Genomic DNA, 19,096 nt, shown 5'->3' on the forward strand with positions numbered 1-19,096 from the left:
GTCCGTTTCGAATTCTTGCGCTGCCGACGGAACGCACGCGAGATATCAATTAATTACGGTGGCGGTGCATGTTTCGTCACAACATTCCTGGCCTATCGCGACACCGGTTTTATGCTAATGCTGCTGCCTGCCGTTCGATACGCTTCCGGCTCCCCCGGGAGTAACGGTGCGAACGACGCAGCGAAGAGGCATTCCGGGTTCTGTGCGATCAATTAAAAGCGATCCGCGTGTCGCGTGCCCGCGTTGGGTTGCCCTTAATTGCCGAGCCCCGACAAATAATGTTTCCTAATTAAATCAGAATTAGAAACGGCGAACGAGACGCACACTGGTTAGCATAATGATAGGACTAGCAGGACCTGGTTCGGTGGTGAAGTTTATGATTTTATGAATGATTCTCGCAGCCGTCCCTGACGCTGATCGCTTCTAACGCCCCGAACGGTTCTTGGGGAACAGTTAGGAACTCCCTTTTCCGGGCATCGCAATGCGCTACACCGATCGCAATCTCGGCGGGCGTCCCGGGAACCACCGGAACGTTTCGTTCCGTGGCTTTTTTTTTTCGAGTGCCCCTGCGTCTGTATGTGTTTTCATTATTTGCCTATTTTGTAACGCCACCACCCGGCCAGCCAGCCCGGCATCGCGGCGTGTTCCACCGTTTATTGCATCGAAATTGGCCGCGCGCGTTGCCAAAGAACCTCCAAACGAGGGAAGGTTTTTCTTCTGGGGCCTCTTTCTTGCTCTATTCAGCTGCAATTAACATACAATCGGGTGTGCCAGTGTGATGCTGGAGATTCGTTGGCCTTCTTTCAATCTCTCTCTCTCTCTCGCTCGTTGCCTGCGTGGCGTATCATCTCCGCGAGGCGATCATAATTTGTGACCCACGATAAGACGGCCGCGTGTTTGTCGTTTTTTCCCCGCAGGCCTGGGGACCTAGGGAGCCCTTTCGGGGTGATTATTTCCAGCCCGGCCGGCGACAGTACGCCTGGGCTACGGTAGTAAAGTACTGTTCAAATAGCACGAGAGCGCCCAAGCGCTCTGTCCCAATTATGTTGCCCGGTCCGTTCGCAACAAAGCAGCACCCGGCAGCAGCTAACGGATTTAATTGGCCGGGCAGTGGGTTCCCATGTGGAATGTGCGACGAAAATCCGTGCGATCTCGCAAACTGTAATTGGTGCGATCGGCTCCCGGGACCCGGGCTTTTCGGGACCTCACCTCTGGGGGAAGCAGCATAATTAGTGTGCTCCCTTTTTGCTGGGGGAGTCTCACCGTGGGTGCTGTTATTTCGGTTTTCGTAAAGTCATGAGCCGCTCGGTGACCCACTTTCGGGCACGACCGATCCTCGATGACCTTTCACAGAAAGGGCGTTCACAGCGCAGGTCAGTTTGATGTCGCCGCTGCGAGGTGTCTGCTGGCGTTACTAAATGGACGCATATCGATCGCTCTTTATGTAACCCGGCTCACGATCGCTGTAATGGGTCGCGGACACAAGGTCGCGCGAGTTGTGGAGTGAGTGAAACAGATCGACAGAGAGAGAGGCCATAGTAGATTTTCGGGGGGAGATTGGCTCACCCACCAACCGGTCGCTGTCAGTGGACAGTAATCCTGCTTCATTTGCCGACTACAAAATGCGAGCCAATTGTTTGTCGGATTGTCACTCCGTTAAAACACCGTTCCGAAAATGGGCACTCGAAATTAGGCGATCGTCCACATGTTTGGAGTTGATTATCACGGATGATTAATGAATTTTTATTCCGTTTTCGGCCGGTGTCGGTACGATGAGATCAGCAATTATGTCATCACCACCAGCATCAGCGTCATCATTGGCAGGCCGTTAGACCGACAACACCGTTGGGTTTTTTTGCGCACCGGCGACACGGATGTGCTCGGTAATGCTCACCTCATCGACTGATTAGCGACACAGGAAGACCCGTGAATTAATCGCGAATCGCGGGTCTCTCTGTCTGTCTCTCTGCGACGATGAAATAGTGGCAGCGAACGGGGCTTATAAAAATGCCACTCACGCCTTGGCTGTTTAGTGGCCCCAGAAGAAGCTCGTTCCTGCTCGAAGCTGGCTGGTTCCTTCTCCCTGGGATGGCGGCCACTGGAAGAATGCTAATTGTAGAACCGGCCCCTAGCCACCATTGCCGGTGGCGGTCTACAGCGCATTAAATCAACCATCGGACGATCGATTAATGCGGGTCGTACGGTGGTACTGTTATGTTGGCGAAAGTACCCCTGGGCCCCTCTAAGCTGCCTGGGCCGGTTTCCGGAAACGACCAACAACAAGATGGCCACGTCGGTGCGGTGCGGTGTGTGGTGGGGGGAAAGACCTCATAATTATGCAGCTTCGGACGAACGAGCTTTTTTTTTTTGTTTTTTTTTGTTTTACATCTGGGGAAATCTTCGGTAAGGACTCCTCACAAAGTGAGGAGCACAAAGAAACGGGCAGCACCGTCTGCCGGATTTCTACCGGCTAAAACCCCAGATGTGTGCAGTTCGTGTCCCCCCAGTACTTCACCACGAGGTATATGACTGGGGGTAGAACTTCGCCCATTCAGGGCGTTAACACGCGGGCCTCTTTGGGTCAGCTTCTAAGCCTTCACTGCGCTATGCGGCCGTCCCCCGATGGAGACGGCCTCCACACGCCTTCTGGCGGTTGCCACACGCTGCCAGCGCAGAATTGCGCGTCCTGCGTGTGGCTAGATTCTCTAACGACCGGATGTGACGGCCTCGGTGATGGCCGCCCTTTCGTCGTTGCTGAGTGGGTCGCGATCAGAGGCATCACTCGCACCCACTCCTCCTTCTGGAGAATCTATTCTAATGCTGCTTCCGCTGCCGTAGAGACTGCAGCGACGACCGCCATCGCCCCGCAGCCTGAATGGTCTTTCTCTGCCGACGCCGGGCTCAGATGCAGGTCGCGTCCGTGCTCGGAGGGGAGCGCTGCGTCGCGTACTTACGCGAGCGGCTCGTTCAGCTCGCGCGTCCACTGCCGTTCGATGTTGGCGCGGTGCGCTGCTGTGTCCGCCCTCCCCTTCGGATCCGGTGGCTCTGGAGGGACGCTCCTGCTGTTGTTGCTGGTGCTGTTGCTGCTGCCGCTGGCAGCGCTGTTGCTGCTGCGACCGCTGTTGCGGGAGCTGCTGTTGCGGCTGCTGCTGCTGTTGCCGGACTCTGGTGCGTTCGCGCCAGTTGCGCATTCGCTCGCGAACCCCGGCTCTCCGCCTCAGCGTGGCCTCGGAAGGTGGAGGCTCGTTCCTCTCGCGCTCCGCGCGCCTGTTCGCCGTGGCTAGCCGGCGGGCGGCGTTCCTGCGATCGAGGCGAGCGCGATGTATAGTTGATCGGGCCTCCTCCTGTTGTGCACCGACGTCGGTTGTCTCTGGATTCGAGGCTGCCCTGTTGGCGCGCTCCTCGTTCCATTCTCTTTGTAGCTTCGATGTTATACGAGTCACTCCCTCCGTTATTCGGCTCCACTCCGCCCGTCCGCGGAGGAGGAACTGCTGGAGATTGTCTGGAGTGACTCGTACTGTGCCATCCATGGTGAGGCATTCGCGACGTATTGCCTCAAACCTGGGGCACTCGAAGATCGCGTGTTCCGCCGTCTCGGCGACGCCCTGGCATTGAGTGCAGTTCGGGGACTCTGTGAAAGACATACAGTGCAGGTAGTCACGGAAGAATCCGTGACCGGACAGCACCTGGCACAGATGAAAATTCACCTCCCCATGCTTCCGCTGATGCCAGGTCGCGATATCTGGAATGGTGCGGTACGACCACTTTTCGTATCGGGTGGCGTTTGCTCTGGCGGCATCCCGTACCCTCTCGTCCTGCCAGTGGCGCAGAGTAGTCATGCGCTCTTCCTGGCGGACGCGGTTACGGTCCAGGCGTTCATCGGAACTGCGCAGGCGTTGGTAGCATCGTGCGTCCTCGCTAACCAACCGACAGATGGGAACTATGTTGGCTATTGCAACAGCCGACTTGTAGCTCACCGTGCGGAACGCAAACGCTGTCTTGATCGCACAGTTCCGCTGGGCACGCCAGAGTTGGCGCCGTCCCTCCTGTACGCTGACGACCTCGTGCCATATCGGGGCCGCGTATCGGAGCACCGACTCCACTACCGCCGATATGAGCCGTCTCTTGGATCCCTTGGGGCCGCTGTGGTTGCGCATCAGTCGGATAACGGCATTTCCAACGAGCGTTGCCTTCTTCGCGACCTCCTTGACATGTGGAATCCAAGAGAGTTCGTGGCTTAATCGCACGCCAAGATATTTGATATTTGGGCTGCTGGTTAAGGTCTGCCCGCCAACGGTGACCGGAATTCCGGCCATGTTATGCCTCTTCCTGGTCACCATGACTATCTCGGTTTTGGCCGGCGCGAGCGACAGGCGATGGGCGACCATCCATCTATTAATGGCCTCGATGGCCTCTGCGGTTTTCCTTGCCGCTGCTGCCGGGTCTGTGCCTGGCACCAACAGTACCAGGTCGTCGGCGTACGCTACGGCTTCGGCACCTGCCGGTAATGGTACCTCCAGTACACTGTTGTACATGATGTTCCACAAGGTGGGGCCTAGGACGGACCCCTGTGGAACGCCAGCCGTAAGCGATCTAGACACCGGTCCATCATCGGTGTCATAGATAAGCCGTCGATTGCTGAGCCAGTTGGCTAGCATCCGCTGGATGGATTCCGGGACGTTCATTCTTCGAGTTGCCTCCGCAATTCCCTGCCAGCTAGCGGTGTTGAATGCATTACGGACATCTAGCGAGACCACCATGATATAGCGGTCTGCCCGACAATCCCTAACGTTCCGCGAGCGTACCAGTTTGCAGGCATCCACCACCCTCTGGATAGCCTGGAGGGTTGATCTTCCTCGACGGAAGCCAAACTGATTGGCTGACAAGCGGGGTGCATCCGAGGCCTCTAGATGTTCATTGAGGCGGTCCAGTAGGAGCCGTTCCAGGATCTTTCCTGCTCCGTCGATCATTCCCAGAGGACGGAACGACGACGAATCACCTGGTGGCTTGCCCGGCTTCGGTAGGAGTGCCATGCGCTGGGCCTTCCACAGGGTCGGAAAGACCCCGCGATCGAAGCACTCCTGGAAGACTCGTTTGAACGTCTCCGGGTGCTCTTTAACGGCAACCTTGAGGGCCGCATTGCCGATTCCATCTAGTCCAGGGGCTTTCCTTGTGGCGAGGTTGCTGGCAATCTCCACCACCTCCTCCGTGGTTACCTCGCGGGTTCGAGGCTGTGAAGCACTGGTGGTTGCTTCCGTCGTCCAGTGGAAGGGGGGGTGTTCGGGGAACAGGTCGTTGACGATGCACTCTAGCACTGCGTTGTCCCTTTCGGGGGGGACGCGACTTCCCCGCAGGCGAGCCATCACTACCCGATATCCCGTCCCAAACACGTTCTCCTCCGCCTCCCTGATCAGCTCGTTGAATTTGCTGTCTTTACTGGCTTTGATACCGCGAGCCAGGGCTCTTCGGAGCTGAAGATGGTGTGCAGCAGCCCGCGCTCTCTCGTCTGGGTCCGTGAGACTGAGATAACGCTCTTGCGCCGCCCCACACTCCTGCCGCTGCTGATCCAACTCTTCAGTCCACCAGTAGACTCTGGGTCGCACAGAGAAACCAGACGCTTGTGATCGTGTCATCACCTCATCGCAGGCACGGCCGAGGCCCATGATGAGCTGTTCAGGGGACGCTGCAGCTGTCTCTGGGAAGCGCGTGGCGTCAAGCGCTAGCCGGAACATTTCAGAGTCAAACTGATGCTGCTTCCAGCGCCTACCCGCGTCTTGCCGCCCCTTTTGACGATGTAGATGATGCTGTTGCTGTTGTTGCCGTGCCCGGTGCTGCTGCAGCGGTTGTCGACGGTCTGCCTGCTGCTGCTGCCGATGTCTTCGGTGTCTGGCATCCGGGCGACACACTTCGAATCTTACGTAGCGGTGATCGCTGTTCGAATAGTAGTCGGTGATTACCTCCCATGTGTCTTCGCAGGCGATGGACAAGCTTGCAAATGACACATCGACGACGCTCGGGCGGGCGACCCCGTTCCCTATGAAGGTGGGTGTGTGTGTGCGCGTGTGTGTGTCGCGTCTATTGAGCACCATCAGCCGGTGGTCCTCTACCAACCAAGCCAAGGCTTCTCCCTTGGGTTTCGAGCGGGAGCTACCCCAACTCTCGTGCCAGGCATTAAAATCGCCAGCCAGCACGACGTGGGGATGCGCTCTTACCTCGATCTCAACCGAGTCGAGGAAGCGCTCAAACTCTGCGCTGCCGAGGCGCGGGGAGGCGTAGTAGCTGATGAATGTGACGCCACCAATCTTCGCTGCTACTAAGCCGCTGCCGTTTCCTGTCCAGCAGTGCTCGATGCGGCGTGTTCCGGTCGCCACTATCGCTACCCTTCCGCTGCTGTCGCTTGCCCAGTTGTCGTTTCTGGATGGAACGCGGTACACCTCACAGGCGAGGAGCACGTCCGCACCCACTTCCCTCGCGTACTGCAGGACAAGGTCCTGCGCATTCGCACTGCCCGACAGGTTGATTTGGACGATCTTCATCCTGTCGGGAGTGTTACGCGGTGGTACTACTGTCGGGAACATGAGAGCGGCATAGGCTTGCTCTTAGCCGAGCACTCGGCTACCTTGTGTGTCGCCGAGCCGCAGCTCAGGCAGCACTCCCTGCGATCATCACCTTTGCAGTCGCGCGCCAGGTGTCCAATCCCTGTGCAGCGGAAGCACCGCCCCTTGTACGCCTCGGGGATCGAGTACTGCGCGAGTTCGCCTAGCGTGCACCCTACGCGCAATTTGCTCCCGATGAGCTGCCGGACCATCTTCATGGGGAGATGGATGCGGGCCTTCTGCATCCCATCGCAGCGCACCCGTAGGGAGATGGACTCGACGTCAACCCTTGTGCCACACTGGTTGAACAGGGCATCGGCCACGTCCTTGCGCTCTGCCACCATGTCGATGCCGGTAAGCTGCAAGACGCCCATCTCCTGCACCAGGCGTGGTGTTCCCACTTCTGCGGCCGCTGCAGTGACTGCCTCCAGGATAGCGGTGCTGTCAATGTCAGCAGGAAGATGGACGACCAGCACGTCCTCTTTTCTGACACATTTCCGCATCTTACTGTCTTCGACACCGCGGAGTTTGCCCCGCACGGCAAAGTACACGTCCCGGTACGTCTTTCCCGGGAGCGCCTCAACCCGAATCATGTCCCTTTTATAGGGTTGTGACTCCAGAGTTGGTTGCGTAGACTGCAGGAGCGCATGTCGCTGTGGTGGCTGCTGCTTCCAAAGCTGCTGGGGCGGCGTAGGCCACCCTTGTACGACGTGGGACTCTGGCCGCGGGCAAGGTACCAGAGGCCTTTGCTGTTGCCCCTTCTGCTGATGCTGCTGTTCCTGCTGCTGCGGCCTTTGCGTCTGCCGCTGCTGCTGCATCTGCGACTGCGGCAGCTGCGCCCACTGCGTCGTCTCTTGCGGCTGCCGGGACCCCTGCTGATGGTGCGCCGGCTTCTGCTGCTGCCACTGCTGCTGCTTCTGCGACTGCGGCATCGGTTGCTGCGCCCGCTGCCACGACACTTGCGACACTTGCGGCTGCCGGATCCCCTGATGGTACAACGGCTGCTGCTGTTGCTGCTGCTGCTGCTGCTGCTGCTGCTGTTGCTGCTGTTGCTGCTGCTGCTGCTGCTGCTGCTGGTGCTGCTGCTGGTGCTGCTGCTGCTGCTGCTGCTCCTTCTTTTTGTGGCGCCGCCCACCTCGCCGACCTTTACGCTTCTTCTTCATTGCCGCCTGCGGCATCGGTGGCTCGAGGTTCTGCCCCTCTGACTGAAACTGGTGCGTGGTCGCTAATCGTGCCAGCTCATTGACGACTGCTTCAGAAATTCGCCGCTCGGCGTTCGAAGCATCACTCCTTTCTCGCAGCAGCACCGAGGAGATCCTGGTCACTACTGCCTTGACCGTGGCTAGCTCCTCTCGTAGTCCGTTTACGAGAGCCGTGAGCTCCGCCAGCCTGTCCTCGTCAGTGGCGGCCGCCCGTCTTACCGGCGGCGTGGAGGGAGCTGGTGTCGGTACAGCGGCCACCGGTGTGACCTCGACCAGCGTCACCTCCTGTTCATCATCACTGACGTCCAGCAGCCTTTCTGCATCGAGCCGCTCGACTAACATTGCGGGCTGAGGCGTTCCGTTCTTAACCTCTCTGTCCAGTGACCTGGACATTGCTCTGGTCAACGCCCTCCTAGTGGGGGCGGTCTCCATGGTGCTTCGCGGCGCACGCCAGGCACTTCTGCAATGTGTCCTGGCTTACAACGGAGACGCGCACCTCTGTTCAGCTTGTGCCCAGACCCCAAATCCTTTCGCTTGCTCCAACCGAACCGATCTCTCGATCCGTCGTTTTAAACATCCGCCGCCCCGGGTTGTTTATAACAACAGCTGTCAAGACACGCGGCATTCGGTGGCGTCCCCCACCGAAAACCTTAAAAAACTCGTCGAAAGTTCTGCCTTCGACCCGACTTTCCAATACCGGTCAATTCACTACCCTGCTTCTACTGTTCTTACAACTTTCCGAGAGTTTCCGGCCCACGCAGGGCGCAGCAACTGCGTGGATCGCTCCTCACAGCGCTAGTGCTACGCTTTGGGGCCGTAACCCTTGGTTGCTAAACTTCACAATTTCCCTTAGGAAAAAAAACGATAATCGACTTAGTTTGTGTTTCCAAGCACTCCGCAAAACTTTCAAAGCCACGGTCCTGCTCAAAAAAACACTTTTCAACACTTCCCTGCAGCACTTGTCTTGTTTGAGACGGTAGCCGTCAGCGACCGGACGACACTCGGACGAACGAGCTGGCCGGACGCCAGGGCCGGGCTTCGATTCGCCGGGCGTTCGAATCGCATCGATCCATCAGCCCGTCCGTCACGCGGTGATGTCATAAATCTTCGTCAGCAAAACAACACACCGGCGGCCGCCGTGGCCAGCGTGTGTTCCGCCTTTCTGCATCACGAGCGTGGTTCGATCGCGCCGCGATCATGTGATGACTGATTTATTAGACTTCCTGATCATCCTTCGTTTGGGAAGAATTAAAAAGCTCTAGCTCCCAATGGGGCGGCAGCCATTTTGTTTTTTCCTTAGATCGCACAGTCAATAAACAATACGCCAAGGAACGAGGGAGTTTTGTCCACACCGGTCGATCGCTTTGTCAAGATCACCGCAAACAACCCCGTCTTCGAGTGCGCTTCGGTCCGTTTGTCCCATAAAACAACTAAATGGCCGGTCGGGGACTGTCAACTGGGAGCGCGCGCCCGATCCCCCCCCCCGAAGGACCGATTATCTCAACGCCCGTGGCAAGATCACATCATAATTATTTTTAAAATTGACATTGAATAGCTGGAGCTACGCTCGGCGTCGGACGATGATCGGAACCGCTCTTAATTGGGCTGCCGGCTTTTCGCACGGCAATTTGGGGCAGCGTTTGTGTGTTGTTGACCACCCTCCACGTGGGGTTTTGCTTCCTCCCCTTCCGAAAAGGCAGCTCAAAGATGGGCCAAATCTCAGCTAGCTCACCGGCTCGGAATGCAAACAGGCGCAACAACGGGGCCAATAATGGCAAGCAGCTTGCGGGCCGACCTGCGGGGGGCCCCACAATTGATCTTTAACCGCCGTAATTGAAGAAGTGTCTTGAAGTGTGGCCGCGTGGTGCGATGCGGTAAGCGAGTCCGAGTGGACCTTTACCCGAGCGGTGTGGTTGGGTAATCGGCGATCGGTCGGTCGTGAGGGGTTCTTTCGGGGGGCCTCTTTTGTGGCATTTTGTTTTCGTCTTCGTCTCTGTTGAATAATGTTGAAGTATTTTCTCTATTGTGTACCGAGGTGAGTGAGGCCATTTCGTTCATCCTTGAACAGGGGTCGCCATTTAAACTGATTTGGTGTAAATTGAACACTTCGGCTCATTGGGGCCAATATAACTAGAAGTCTCTTCTCTAAATGGCTATCCGGTATTTTTTATTGACCCGTTGATTGATCATCAGGAATAATCAACGCACTGGTGGAACAGGTTCCCCAGGAACAATCGATCGAAAGGAGTGCTGTGCTTCCGAAGCATCCGCCTTATGCAACGGAACGAGTCGTCTGGACATCTCATTTCTATTTCTCCGGTGTAACGTACGTGAAGTAATTTTCGGTTGGAAGCCCCGTGGAAAATGCCACGTGTATCTGTGTGCCCGGCGGGGTCTTTGGGAGGGCCCCCAACAGCCCCGCCAACAAGCAACTAGTGAAAAGCCTCCGTTCCAGCCATTAACTCCTTTCACTTTCACGCATTACTAACTCCACTCGCGCACATCCTTACGTAGGTGTGCACCTTCACTGCCGTTCGTCTGAAAATCCATGCATTTATGGAAATTCACCCACCGGGCCGGGGAGTTGCTGATCTTAGACAGTTTCGCAATCCACACCCAGGCACGGGGGCTGTTAATTAGTTTCCCATTATCCAGGTCCGGGGTTGCAGATCGGGTTGATCAAATGTCTCCCTGGTATGGGCCGTGGAACGAGCGCCACTTCAAAGTGTGCCTTGTGGAGCATGATCGATGTTTATTATTCATGGCTCTCCACGAACCATGAGGGCGTGGTGTCTGGCCCGCGAGCTAATTTTCATACGCCACGCAACACGCCAAATCCTTTCGCCAGCCAGCCGGCTCGGCCCGTAGCTCGTTAGCCCGCGGCATGTCGACCACTATCGTCGTGTCGTGCCGTGTTTTTAGGTGACTCGAGGCCATGCGACTCACCGGATCACGAAAGAGACCCCTGAACCAGCACGAAATGGCGGCCACCACCACGAGTGTCTCGAGGGTTCCGTGGTGTAGCTCCACTGACCAGAACCCCAGAAAGGGTACCCTTACATCAGCGACTTGCTGCTCGGTGCTGTATCGATCCTTGGCCCACTCGGTCCCCCACCTGCAAAAGATTTATGGGCGACTTCTTGGGCGATTGGTTCGACGATAAAGACCGCCGAAGGATGGCAGCGGAAATCGTTTCCAATAATTTCATGCACCGCTGCACACGGGCTAATGCGCCATTTTATGCGCTCGTTAATGCTGTACGGTCGACGACTATTTGTTTAGCCCGTGCGCGGTCGATGCTTTATGAGTTTCGTTATCATAATGATGCGGCACACGAGAGGCCGCTAGATAATAGATATTCATCGTCACGGCCAGGCCACTCACCTACATTCACTTCCTCTTGGCGATTGGCGTACCGTCATCATCGCGAACCCGGTCCTGAAGATCTGCGTTCGGAAGATGCGAAACGTCTTCGCCGCATCCATATTTCTTTGTGTTGCGTGTTACGTCAGCCAGCATTCACGCACGTCTTCGCACGAGCCAGGAGCCTCCCCCTGACAGGGTGAAAGCACCGGGCGGACACGAGCACCGCTCGTGGTGAGAAATCGGAAGCGCAATGGAAAACCCATCTCCGATCCAGCATCTGCCCATTTTCCGTGGCAGTAGCGTTGCGGGAAAATGGCGTACGGTGCACCGCTTCCTATTTCCTCATTTCCGAATGCCGGCGGCTTATGGGTGGTACGCCAGCTAGCCGATCGAACCGGTTCGGTTCCGTTCCGGAGCCACGCGGAGTATCGTTTCCGGTCCGCCATTTGGGGGGGCCCGTACTTTTACGGTACCGGTCGGAGTGTCGGAATGTGGCGGCAATGTTGGTGGTGGCCATCGCCACCGCGCAGGAAGCGAAAAGAAAATTAACGAAATACAAAACACGGGGTGGTAAAATTATCGATGATCTCACCGGTCAACAGGCCAGGGGACAATCATGTGGCAAACAAGTTTCCGGTGCGCCGAGTCGCGGTTGCGACACGGCGACCTGTTTTGTAAGCGACCACGAGTTGCCGGCGGAAAGATGCGAAATTTCTTTTGCATTTCAACTAGCGGTGACTCTTCTCCGTCGCGGAATCGGTGACATATTTGTGTTTACGATCAATGGGCTGGGTGTCGAACAGAATGGTCCGGGTTTTGCGTTATATTCGAACAGTGCCAATGCTTATTGCAGTCAAAAATACTCCTTTAAATTAATAAGTTACATTTCGAGTAAAGAAGGGTTCGTCGCTTCGCACATGTTGAAATCACCAGAATATTTGGAAATGATTGAAGGAAAATTCGCGATTTAAGATTTATACACTTCGCATACTTTTATCTTCTCCATCTTCTAGTGTTTCACTTGATTGCACTCACTTTATGTTGAGTGAAACATACAAAATCATATTAAAAATATGAATTGGAAAGTGGCCTATGCATTGCGTCGAAGTTTACCTTTTTTTTTGCAAATCGATCGTTCGTCTTTCAAATGCCCAACATTTTTTGTTTTTTTTTCCTGTGCCCCTTTTTTGTTCCCCGTCCCAGCTGAAACCAGGCCAGTCAGCCCGTTTTCGGATAGTTTGGTAGTTTTCCAAAAAAAAACTAGTTCAACCCGTTGGTTCGATTCCGAAAGAGAAGCCTGAAAAAGGCGTAAATTAACATTGAACGAAACTCGGACGCCAGATCGATGTCACCCGATCGCCGATCGTTATGCTGCGCGGGGTTTTTGGCTGCTGTCGGACCGTTATCCTCCCGATCTCGGCACCGTTTGCCGATCGATGATTGGCAGCTACTTTCGCCCCAAGCTTTTCCCCATTTTCCCCGGCACCCGATTTCAATTTAAAGCCCCAGCCAAGCGTTCGATTTAATTTTAATCTTTCTCTCTTTCTCTCTCTCGCTTACAGATCCATCAATGTAATCAAAATGGAGCTTCCCGCGATCGTTGGCACCATCGTATGCGTTTTGGTAAGTTCCGGGGTTCGCGCGGCCGGAAGCAGCGCTTTCAGTGCCGACCGCCAAAGTGCCGTTGGCCCATATTTTGAAACTCATCTCAAACGAAGAAGACCCACCCAGATTGTCACGCAAGGGTACCAACCGTCCCGTAAGCGTGGCTTTAATTTCCTGTTGCGTGTCGAAGACCCGGCTAAACGTCAAATTAATGTGCGGTGGCCACCTAACGCTTGCCACCGTTGAGAGACCTGCAGGTTCCTTCGTTCGCAACACACGCAAAAGACTCGGGCCGGGACGTCAGTCCGGTCCGGACAGGCGCACGTTTGACGGCTCCAATCAGTGACGCTGCGCAGGGTAACTCCGGGGTCCCGGAGTCTGGGGCGAGCTTTTGCATCGATGATGATAATGATCAGTCGCTGGCCGAGTGGAGCGGATCGTTTGCGGAACAAGTCGCCCGGTTGGAGCGCTGATTGGAAAGCTAGTTGGTGGTCGTTTCGGTCCCAGCTACCTCAGCGTGGTCGCGTGATCGCTCCACCCGGCGAACGGTGATGAGCGTCCGGAAGAGCGTCGATCGAGCGGTAATTTTGCTTCTTCGTCTTCTGTCACCTGTCAGAAGCGGGGAACGCTGACGGGACCGACCGGCTCGGGTAAACGACGCATTCCTGTGCCTCGAGAGGATTCGAGTTGAAGGCGCAGCCCACACGATATGTAAATTCGTGCCACCTTCAACCGTGGATATCAACCTTGCAAGGGCAAGGTTAGGATCGTGTTCGGGTTCGAGAGGGCCTGGAGCACGGTGGATCGGATCTGCAAGCCCAAATCTGGAGCCCAAACGATTACGGTGCAAAACTCAACCATCGCTCGGCTCGTTCGAAGAATTTGGCCGCGGCGTGGATGATCGTAACCTGTCCGTAAGTAGGGCACGGCGGCGGTGTTAATGGCCGCCGTCCGAATCGACCGAAGGCCCCGCTAATCTTTCATCGTCGCCCGTTCGCGGTTCGTTCTCGCGAGCGAGGCTCTGTTTGACAGGACCGCCGTGTGGCCGATGCTTATCGGGCCGAATTCCGCTTGGTCTGTTTCGGGTGACGTCTGGTTGAGATAGGACCCAGGAATGTGTGTTGATGAAGTCATCCTTCCGAAGGCTGTCGGGACGTCTAAATTAAAACGAACGTTCTGCGGTCCAGTCGGAATCTTCAGAGTCCCCCGGGGGGGGCTCGCTCTATCAAAACACACCTAATGATAGTGGTTGGCGCGGCTCTGTGAACTGACAAGGGACAGCCGGGCATGCTCACCTGTCGCTGCGCGAAATAATTGTATGCGCATCGCGTGTGGGGCCGCCTGTAATCACCTCCCATCGGAGATCCAGAAGAAACAGAAGAACCGCGGCCATGACACTTTGTAGCACCGAACCCAGCTGGGGAAGGAACTCAATGGGAGTGCGTGCCTAGGCGCGGATGCAAATTGACTACATTGTTACAGCGTTACGTAAGCGAACAGCTGGCGTCCGGCCGACTCGTTGAGCTGACCACGCCGGTCAGCTACCGTGAGCTGGTGGGTTTCGTTCGGCCTCCGCCCGAATTGGTCTCAGAACCCAACGGCATTCTTGGGGCTGGCGAAGGGCCAGCCATTGTTGTCCGTGGCCATCCCATCATCGTCCCAGGTTGTGAAATGTTGCTGCGTCACGCGCCTGTTCATTATTCTAACTGTTTTCTCCCGAGGAGTCCCTTGCCCCATTTCACGCGGATTAAGGATCCCGAGCTCCCGCCTCGGTGCAATTACACCCGTTCGTGGCGTAACTCTTACGGACCGCGACCTTCACCACGGCACCATATGTGTGGCCAGTGAGGGATACTGGTAACTGTGGAGGACTGGCTGGCCGACCGAGAGACATTATGCATTTAGCGGGAGGCCGCCCTACGCCTTCTCCGTGAGCAAATTAAAGCGATGAAATCTTTCCACCCGGTGCCAATTGCACCCTTCCGTTGGCCGCACCGTTCTGTTTCATTACATCAATTTACTGGGCCGGCCCGAAGTCGTGATCGCGCCGTGCTGTTGCCCTCGCACCGCCCCCCGGGAGTGGGTTGACCCCCAAAACCTTTGCGGGCCCCGACTGGTGGACCCTTCGCCTGGGCGGCTGGGCTGGGTACCGTTAGTTGGCCCTTCGTCGCGTACTTTGACACATCTCGGTGAAAAACGCCACTCACATACGATAATTCCCGGACCCGGAGCCGCCTTTAAGTGCATTCCGATCGCTCGCTCTTGTCTTCATCCGCTTCACGGCGTGGCCTCTCAACAAAGTTGAGAGACGGACCGGCCGACCTGCCGAGCAAATAGCCCAGGTCCGCGCCCACTGGCGGAGTGCGCCGAGATCGGAATCGCTTAGGAAAATGGCTACATTAAGCAGCAGAGGGTGAGCTGTATAGGGTGATCCATCACGAGTCAAACTTCTTACTGAAGCTTTGAAAAATTTGATAAAAACGCTTGCCGAAAATCAGGAAATAGTAAAATCATTTTCCAAAGTGAGGCGAGTCTTCAACTCAAACTGTGCAAAATTTGAAAAGCTCATTTTCTGCTCGGTGGCTATGGTCAAAAGCAGAATTGTCTTATTTTGGAGCTCGTAAAACCCACACGTCGTGCAAGAGAAGCCAATACACTCATAAACAAGGGACTGATTTGATGCGGACTTCGGTCATCGGCCCATTTTTCTTCGAAAATGAAGAAAAGTTCAAGACAACATTCGGAACCACCCTTTACAACAGTCGGGTCCTCTGGTAATCCGGACCAAAGGGTCCGAGTCCCAGGGGACGCCGTGGACCGATAAGTATCGGACCACGGCTTGGTCTGGGAAGGCGCAAGACACGAGAGAATTCATAAAGACACGGTGTTTGGGCGGGGGACCGTCGTGCACGACAACGACTTCGAACGTCGAAGGCTAACCGCTGGGTGTCCTGGTGCCGAGTGGAGTTTCTTTGTAGACCTCAGCCAGCGACACAAGGCACAGCCGTAAGTTGTTTTTCAACTTTCAAAAAGCACAAACATCACCGGGACGGGCCGGGGTCGCCTCTGGAGTCACCTGGATGTCGCCGCCGCTCGTGAGGGCATTACTTTCAGGTACCTCCGCGGACCTCCGGAGAGTTTCCGGGGTCGGTGGTGGTCGAAAGGGTTTGTTGCAAGAGTCCCACGGTGGCCGATTTATCATCCAGGGAACCAGGGAGCCATGCGAGATTGGCGTGGAGTCGGAGAGGTTTCGTGGTGGTTGCTGCCACCACCACCAGACGGCGCTGCTGCTTCCGAGGCGTTAAACGCTTCGGGCGGAGCGCCACACCTTGCCGCCTTTGCCGTTTGCCGTGGTGCCACAATAATAATTGTTTGTTGCCTGTTGTTTCGGGTGGACCGTAACTAACCTCACTTTGGCTTTTCTTCTTTTCTTTCTCCCTCTCCGGCAGACAATAGCAACTTTCACACATGGCGCGCAGATTCCATCCATGAAGCGTAAGTATCCCCGTAATTATTCCCGTCCCGTCGAGAAATCGAGGTGGCCCTGGGGTGTTGTGTTGGGGAAGGGCTCCACGTGTGTTCGGTCCGGCTCGGGTCCGGGTGACAGCGCGCCATGATGCAACCGATGTTGGTTCAGTTGGTCGCGGACCGAACCTCATCTTTGAATGACGCCATTTCGATGACGGCCACAACTTTATGACCCGTTTCGACATGTCGACTTTGTCGAGATGGTCAATATTTGGCTTACGTGACCGGGGAGTTTATGGATTTTGGACGACGTGGATCGTCCATTAATTTGACGTTTCGTCGACGGCGAGGCTAATAAAATGGCGCGATGCGCCAAGGACAAAACTGGCACAAAAACCGATCAACCAAAAAGCCGTTTAATAATTCAAGATCGTGCGATCGGCATTTTGTTGAGCCAGCTGACGTTTCCGAAGGTTACCGTGTCGATACTGGGACTGTCGGCGCATTGCAACTTGGGCTTTTGGTGCATCACACTCGAGAACATACTCGCCGTTTAACCCGAGCGACCCCTTCCGAACCCGGAACGGACCGTTAGAACGTTTTCGCGGCTTCACTCTTCAAATCGAATTTTCTGCCCCGGACCATAAATCAATACGCTCGAGCCGGCCTCTTTCAGAACCTGAACGATCCATTACGGAGACCGTTTCCGTGTTTTGGGGTTCTTCGTGGAGCCGCCGAGTGTAATTTATCTTCCGAAGGCGCTAGGGCCGCCCGCTAATTTCGAGGTACACTTTTCATCGACTCGAGCCGAGGAGCATCAGATGCAACGCAGCAAACCTCCGGTCGGCACCTCGGTTGGTGCGTTTTCGGACCGTTAACCGGGTGCCGGGATGCGCAGCGAACGAGAACCTACCGTGCAAGGTACTACTGTGGCCAAAAAGTAGCGGGAACTCGTTTTTAACTCGCAAAATCTATCTCTAAATCATTGTCTAGATTTGTTCCAATTTTTTCAGAGGTTCGAACGCTCCTTCCTTTGGGAACATACTTCAGGACATTCTTCGTTTCGGCTTCTGGAACCAAGAAGGGGCTCTCAAATAAATATAAATGAAGCCCGTCAAACCCAAACCCGGCTCCCGAGTGTTCTTGGTCCCAGTAGTATGCTGCGCCCCTTTTTTTTTTTGTTTCCTTTCCAAGTTCCAGCCACGCACCGGGAGTCGGTAATTGGCAAACGAAGGGAAGTAATTTTTCATTGCCTGCGTATAATTGTAAAATTATGATGCACTCGGCTCGGTGTGGCTCGTGTGGTTCGTTTTTTTGCTCCGTAATAGATTTCTAACGCCGTTGCGATCGCGGCCGATCGGGAAGTGGCTTCCGATTGTTAGCGTGTTTCAATTGGAGCCCCAACGAAACTCGTTTTTTTTTTTGTTTTGCTTCGCTAATAAATTGTACATAAAATGGATCGTTTTCTGTTGCCATTCAACTAAATGCTGGGCTGACGGAAAGAAAGTAAAAAAATGTAGAAGAAATTACCCGGCGCCATTTTTATGGTTCTTGGCCCGGGGGGTGATTCGAGACACCCAACGTCCAAGAGCCGGGCTCGCCCGGGTTAGGCATTCGTCACTTTGCATTGCGTCCTGCTGCGATCCTGTCCTGTCCGGCCGCGATGCTACGGCTTCTCGCCACACGGAACTGCACCGAATGTGTGCAATTAAATGTGCGTAAATGTGCCGAGGCTTAAGTCGTAATTACTGGCGGCTGCGACGACCGGTGCAGAACCTCGCAGAAGGAACGCAGAAAAACATTCCGAAAGCGGAACCGGCAGCACACGTTGACCGTGTGCCGGGGCCACTAGCATGTCCTCATGCATACATACACACGCGCCTGGTAATTCAATATTCGTGTAGAACGTCCATTGACCCCCGGTCGACGACGCCAAACACACATGTGCTATACCTCCGGAGTGACCGCCGAGTCCGCCGGGTCTTAGATGCCACCGTAATCGAATGCAATCGAGGGGTGGCCATCGGCCCACCGTTCCCCGTGGCCGCCACCGACGACGACGACGACGAAGGGGGACGATGTGCAATAACTGCTTGGACATTAAAATAAATGGGAGCAATAAAGCCACAGATGGCCGCCAGTTTTCGTCGAGCGCCGAGCCGGAGAGCGCGCGGACGGATTAAAGGAAAGAATCTTTCCTGTGGTCGGCTTGCGACGTGTGTCTGTACGTTCTTGAGTTTTTCACCGCAGCCGTCATGCTTCACTGCGCTTTGTCGTCCTGAACGCCCCCGAGAGGATCCCCGGTCCGCCATGTTATTGGGCGGGGGTTATAAATCGGCTCCGTCGCTGGCGATCGCCACGAAGAAGATTAATATTGTCACGAACCGAACCCGCGGGGTTGGTGCGGGGGGGAAACATAATCCTCGCCGGGCACGCGAGGAATGTCGCGATCGGGTGAAGTTCAATGACCCCGGCGGGGGATTCGAAACAAAACTAACGAAGATCTGACTCTCCCCCTCTCGGCAGGCTCGGCGATGATCTTCACCAAGGAACCGACCGTGCGGATACAATGCCTGTCCGGCTCGATGCTGATCACGCTCAAGGATGTACCGACCAACCTGAACGGCCAGTTCAGCGGGATGGTGTATCCGAAGGGGCTGCCGAAGAACTCGAGCTGCCTCACCGAGTACCACCAGCAGGAGGGACCGCTGCGCTACAAGCTGCCCCTGAAGAGCTGCGATACGATGCCCGTCGAGATGGTAAGTGCCAGTGTATGTGTGGGGAGGTCGGTGAAGTTGATCGGGCTAGAACCGGGAGCTCCTACGCTCGCCCACCAGCCGGGCTAATTGAACGGCCGCC

General features: G+C 55.6%; 1 protein-coding gene across 2 annotated transcripts in view; it reads left to right on the plus strand.

Annotated features, from left to right (window-relative positions):
* The window catches only part of LOC131206697 (cuticlin-4), a 37,803-nt gene that overhangs the window by 5,192 nt on the left and 13,515 nt on the right, over nt 1-19,096 (plus strand). For both annotated transcript variants that reach the window (XM_058199363.1, XM_058199364.1), the window contains exons 3-5: nt 12,727-12,787; nt 16,219-16,264; nt 18,764-18,996. In XM_058199363.1, the coding sequence (XP_058055346.1) occupies nt 12,746-12,787; nt 16,219-16,264; nt 18,764-18,996 (321 nt within the window). In that variant the 5' untranslated portion in view covers nt 12,727-12,745. The remainder of the gene's footprint in view (nt 1-12,726; nt 12,788-16,218; nt 16,265-18,763; nt 18,997-19,096) is intronic.

Source organism: Anopheles bellator, chromosome 1 (assembly GCF_943735745.2).
Source record: "Anopheles bellator chromosome 1, idAnoBellAS_SP24_06.2, whole genome shotgun sequence".
NCBI classification, from domain to species: domain Eukaryota; kingdom Metazoa; phylum Arthropoda; class Insecta; order Diptera; family Culicidae; genus Anopheles; species Anopheles bellator.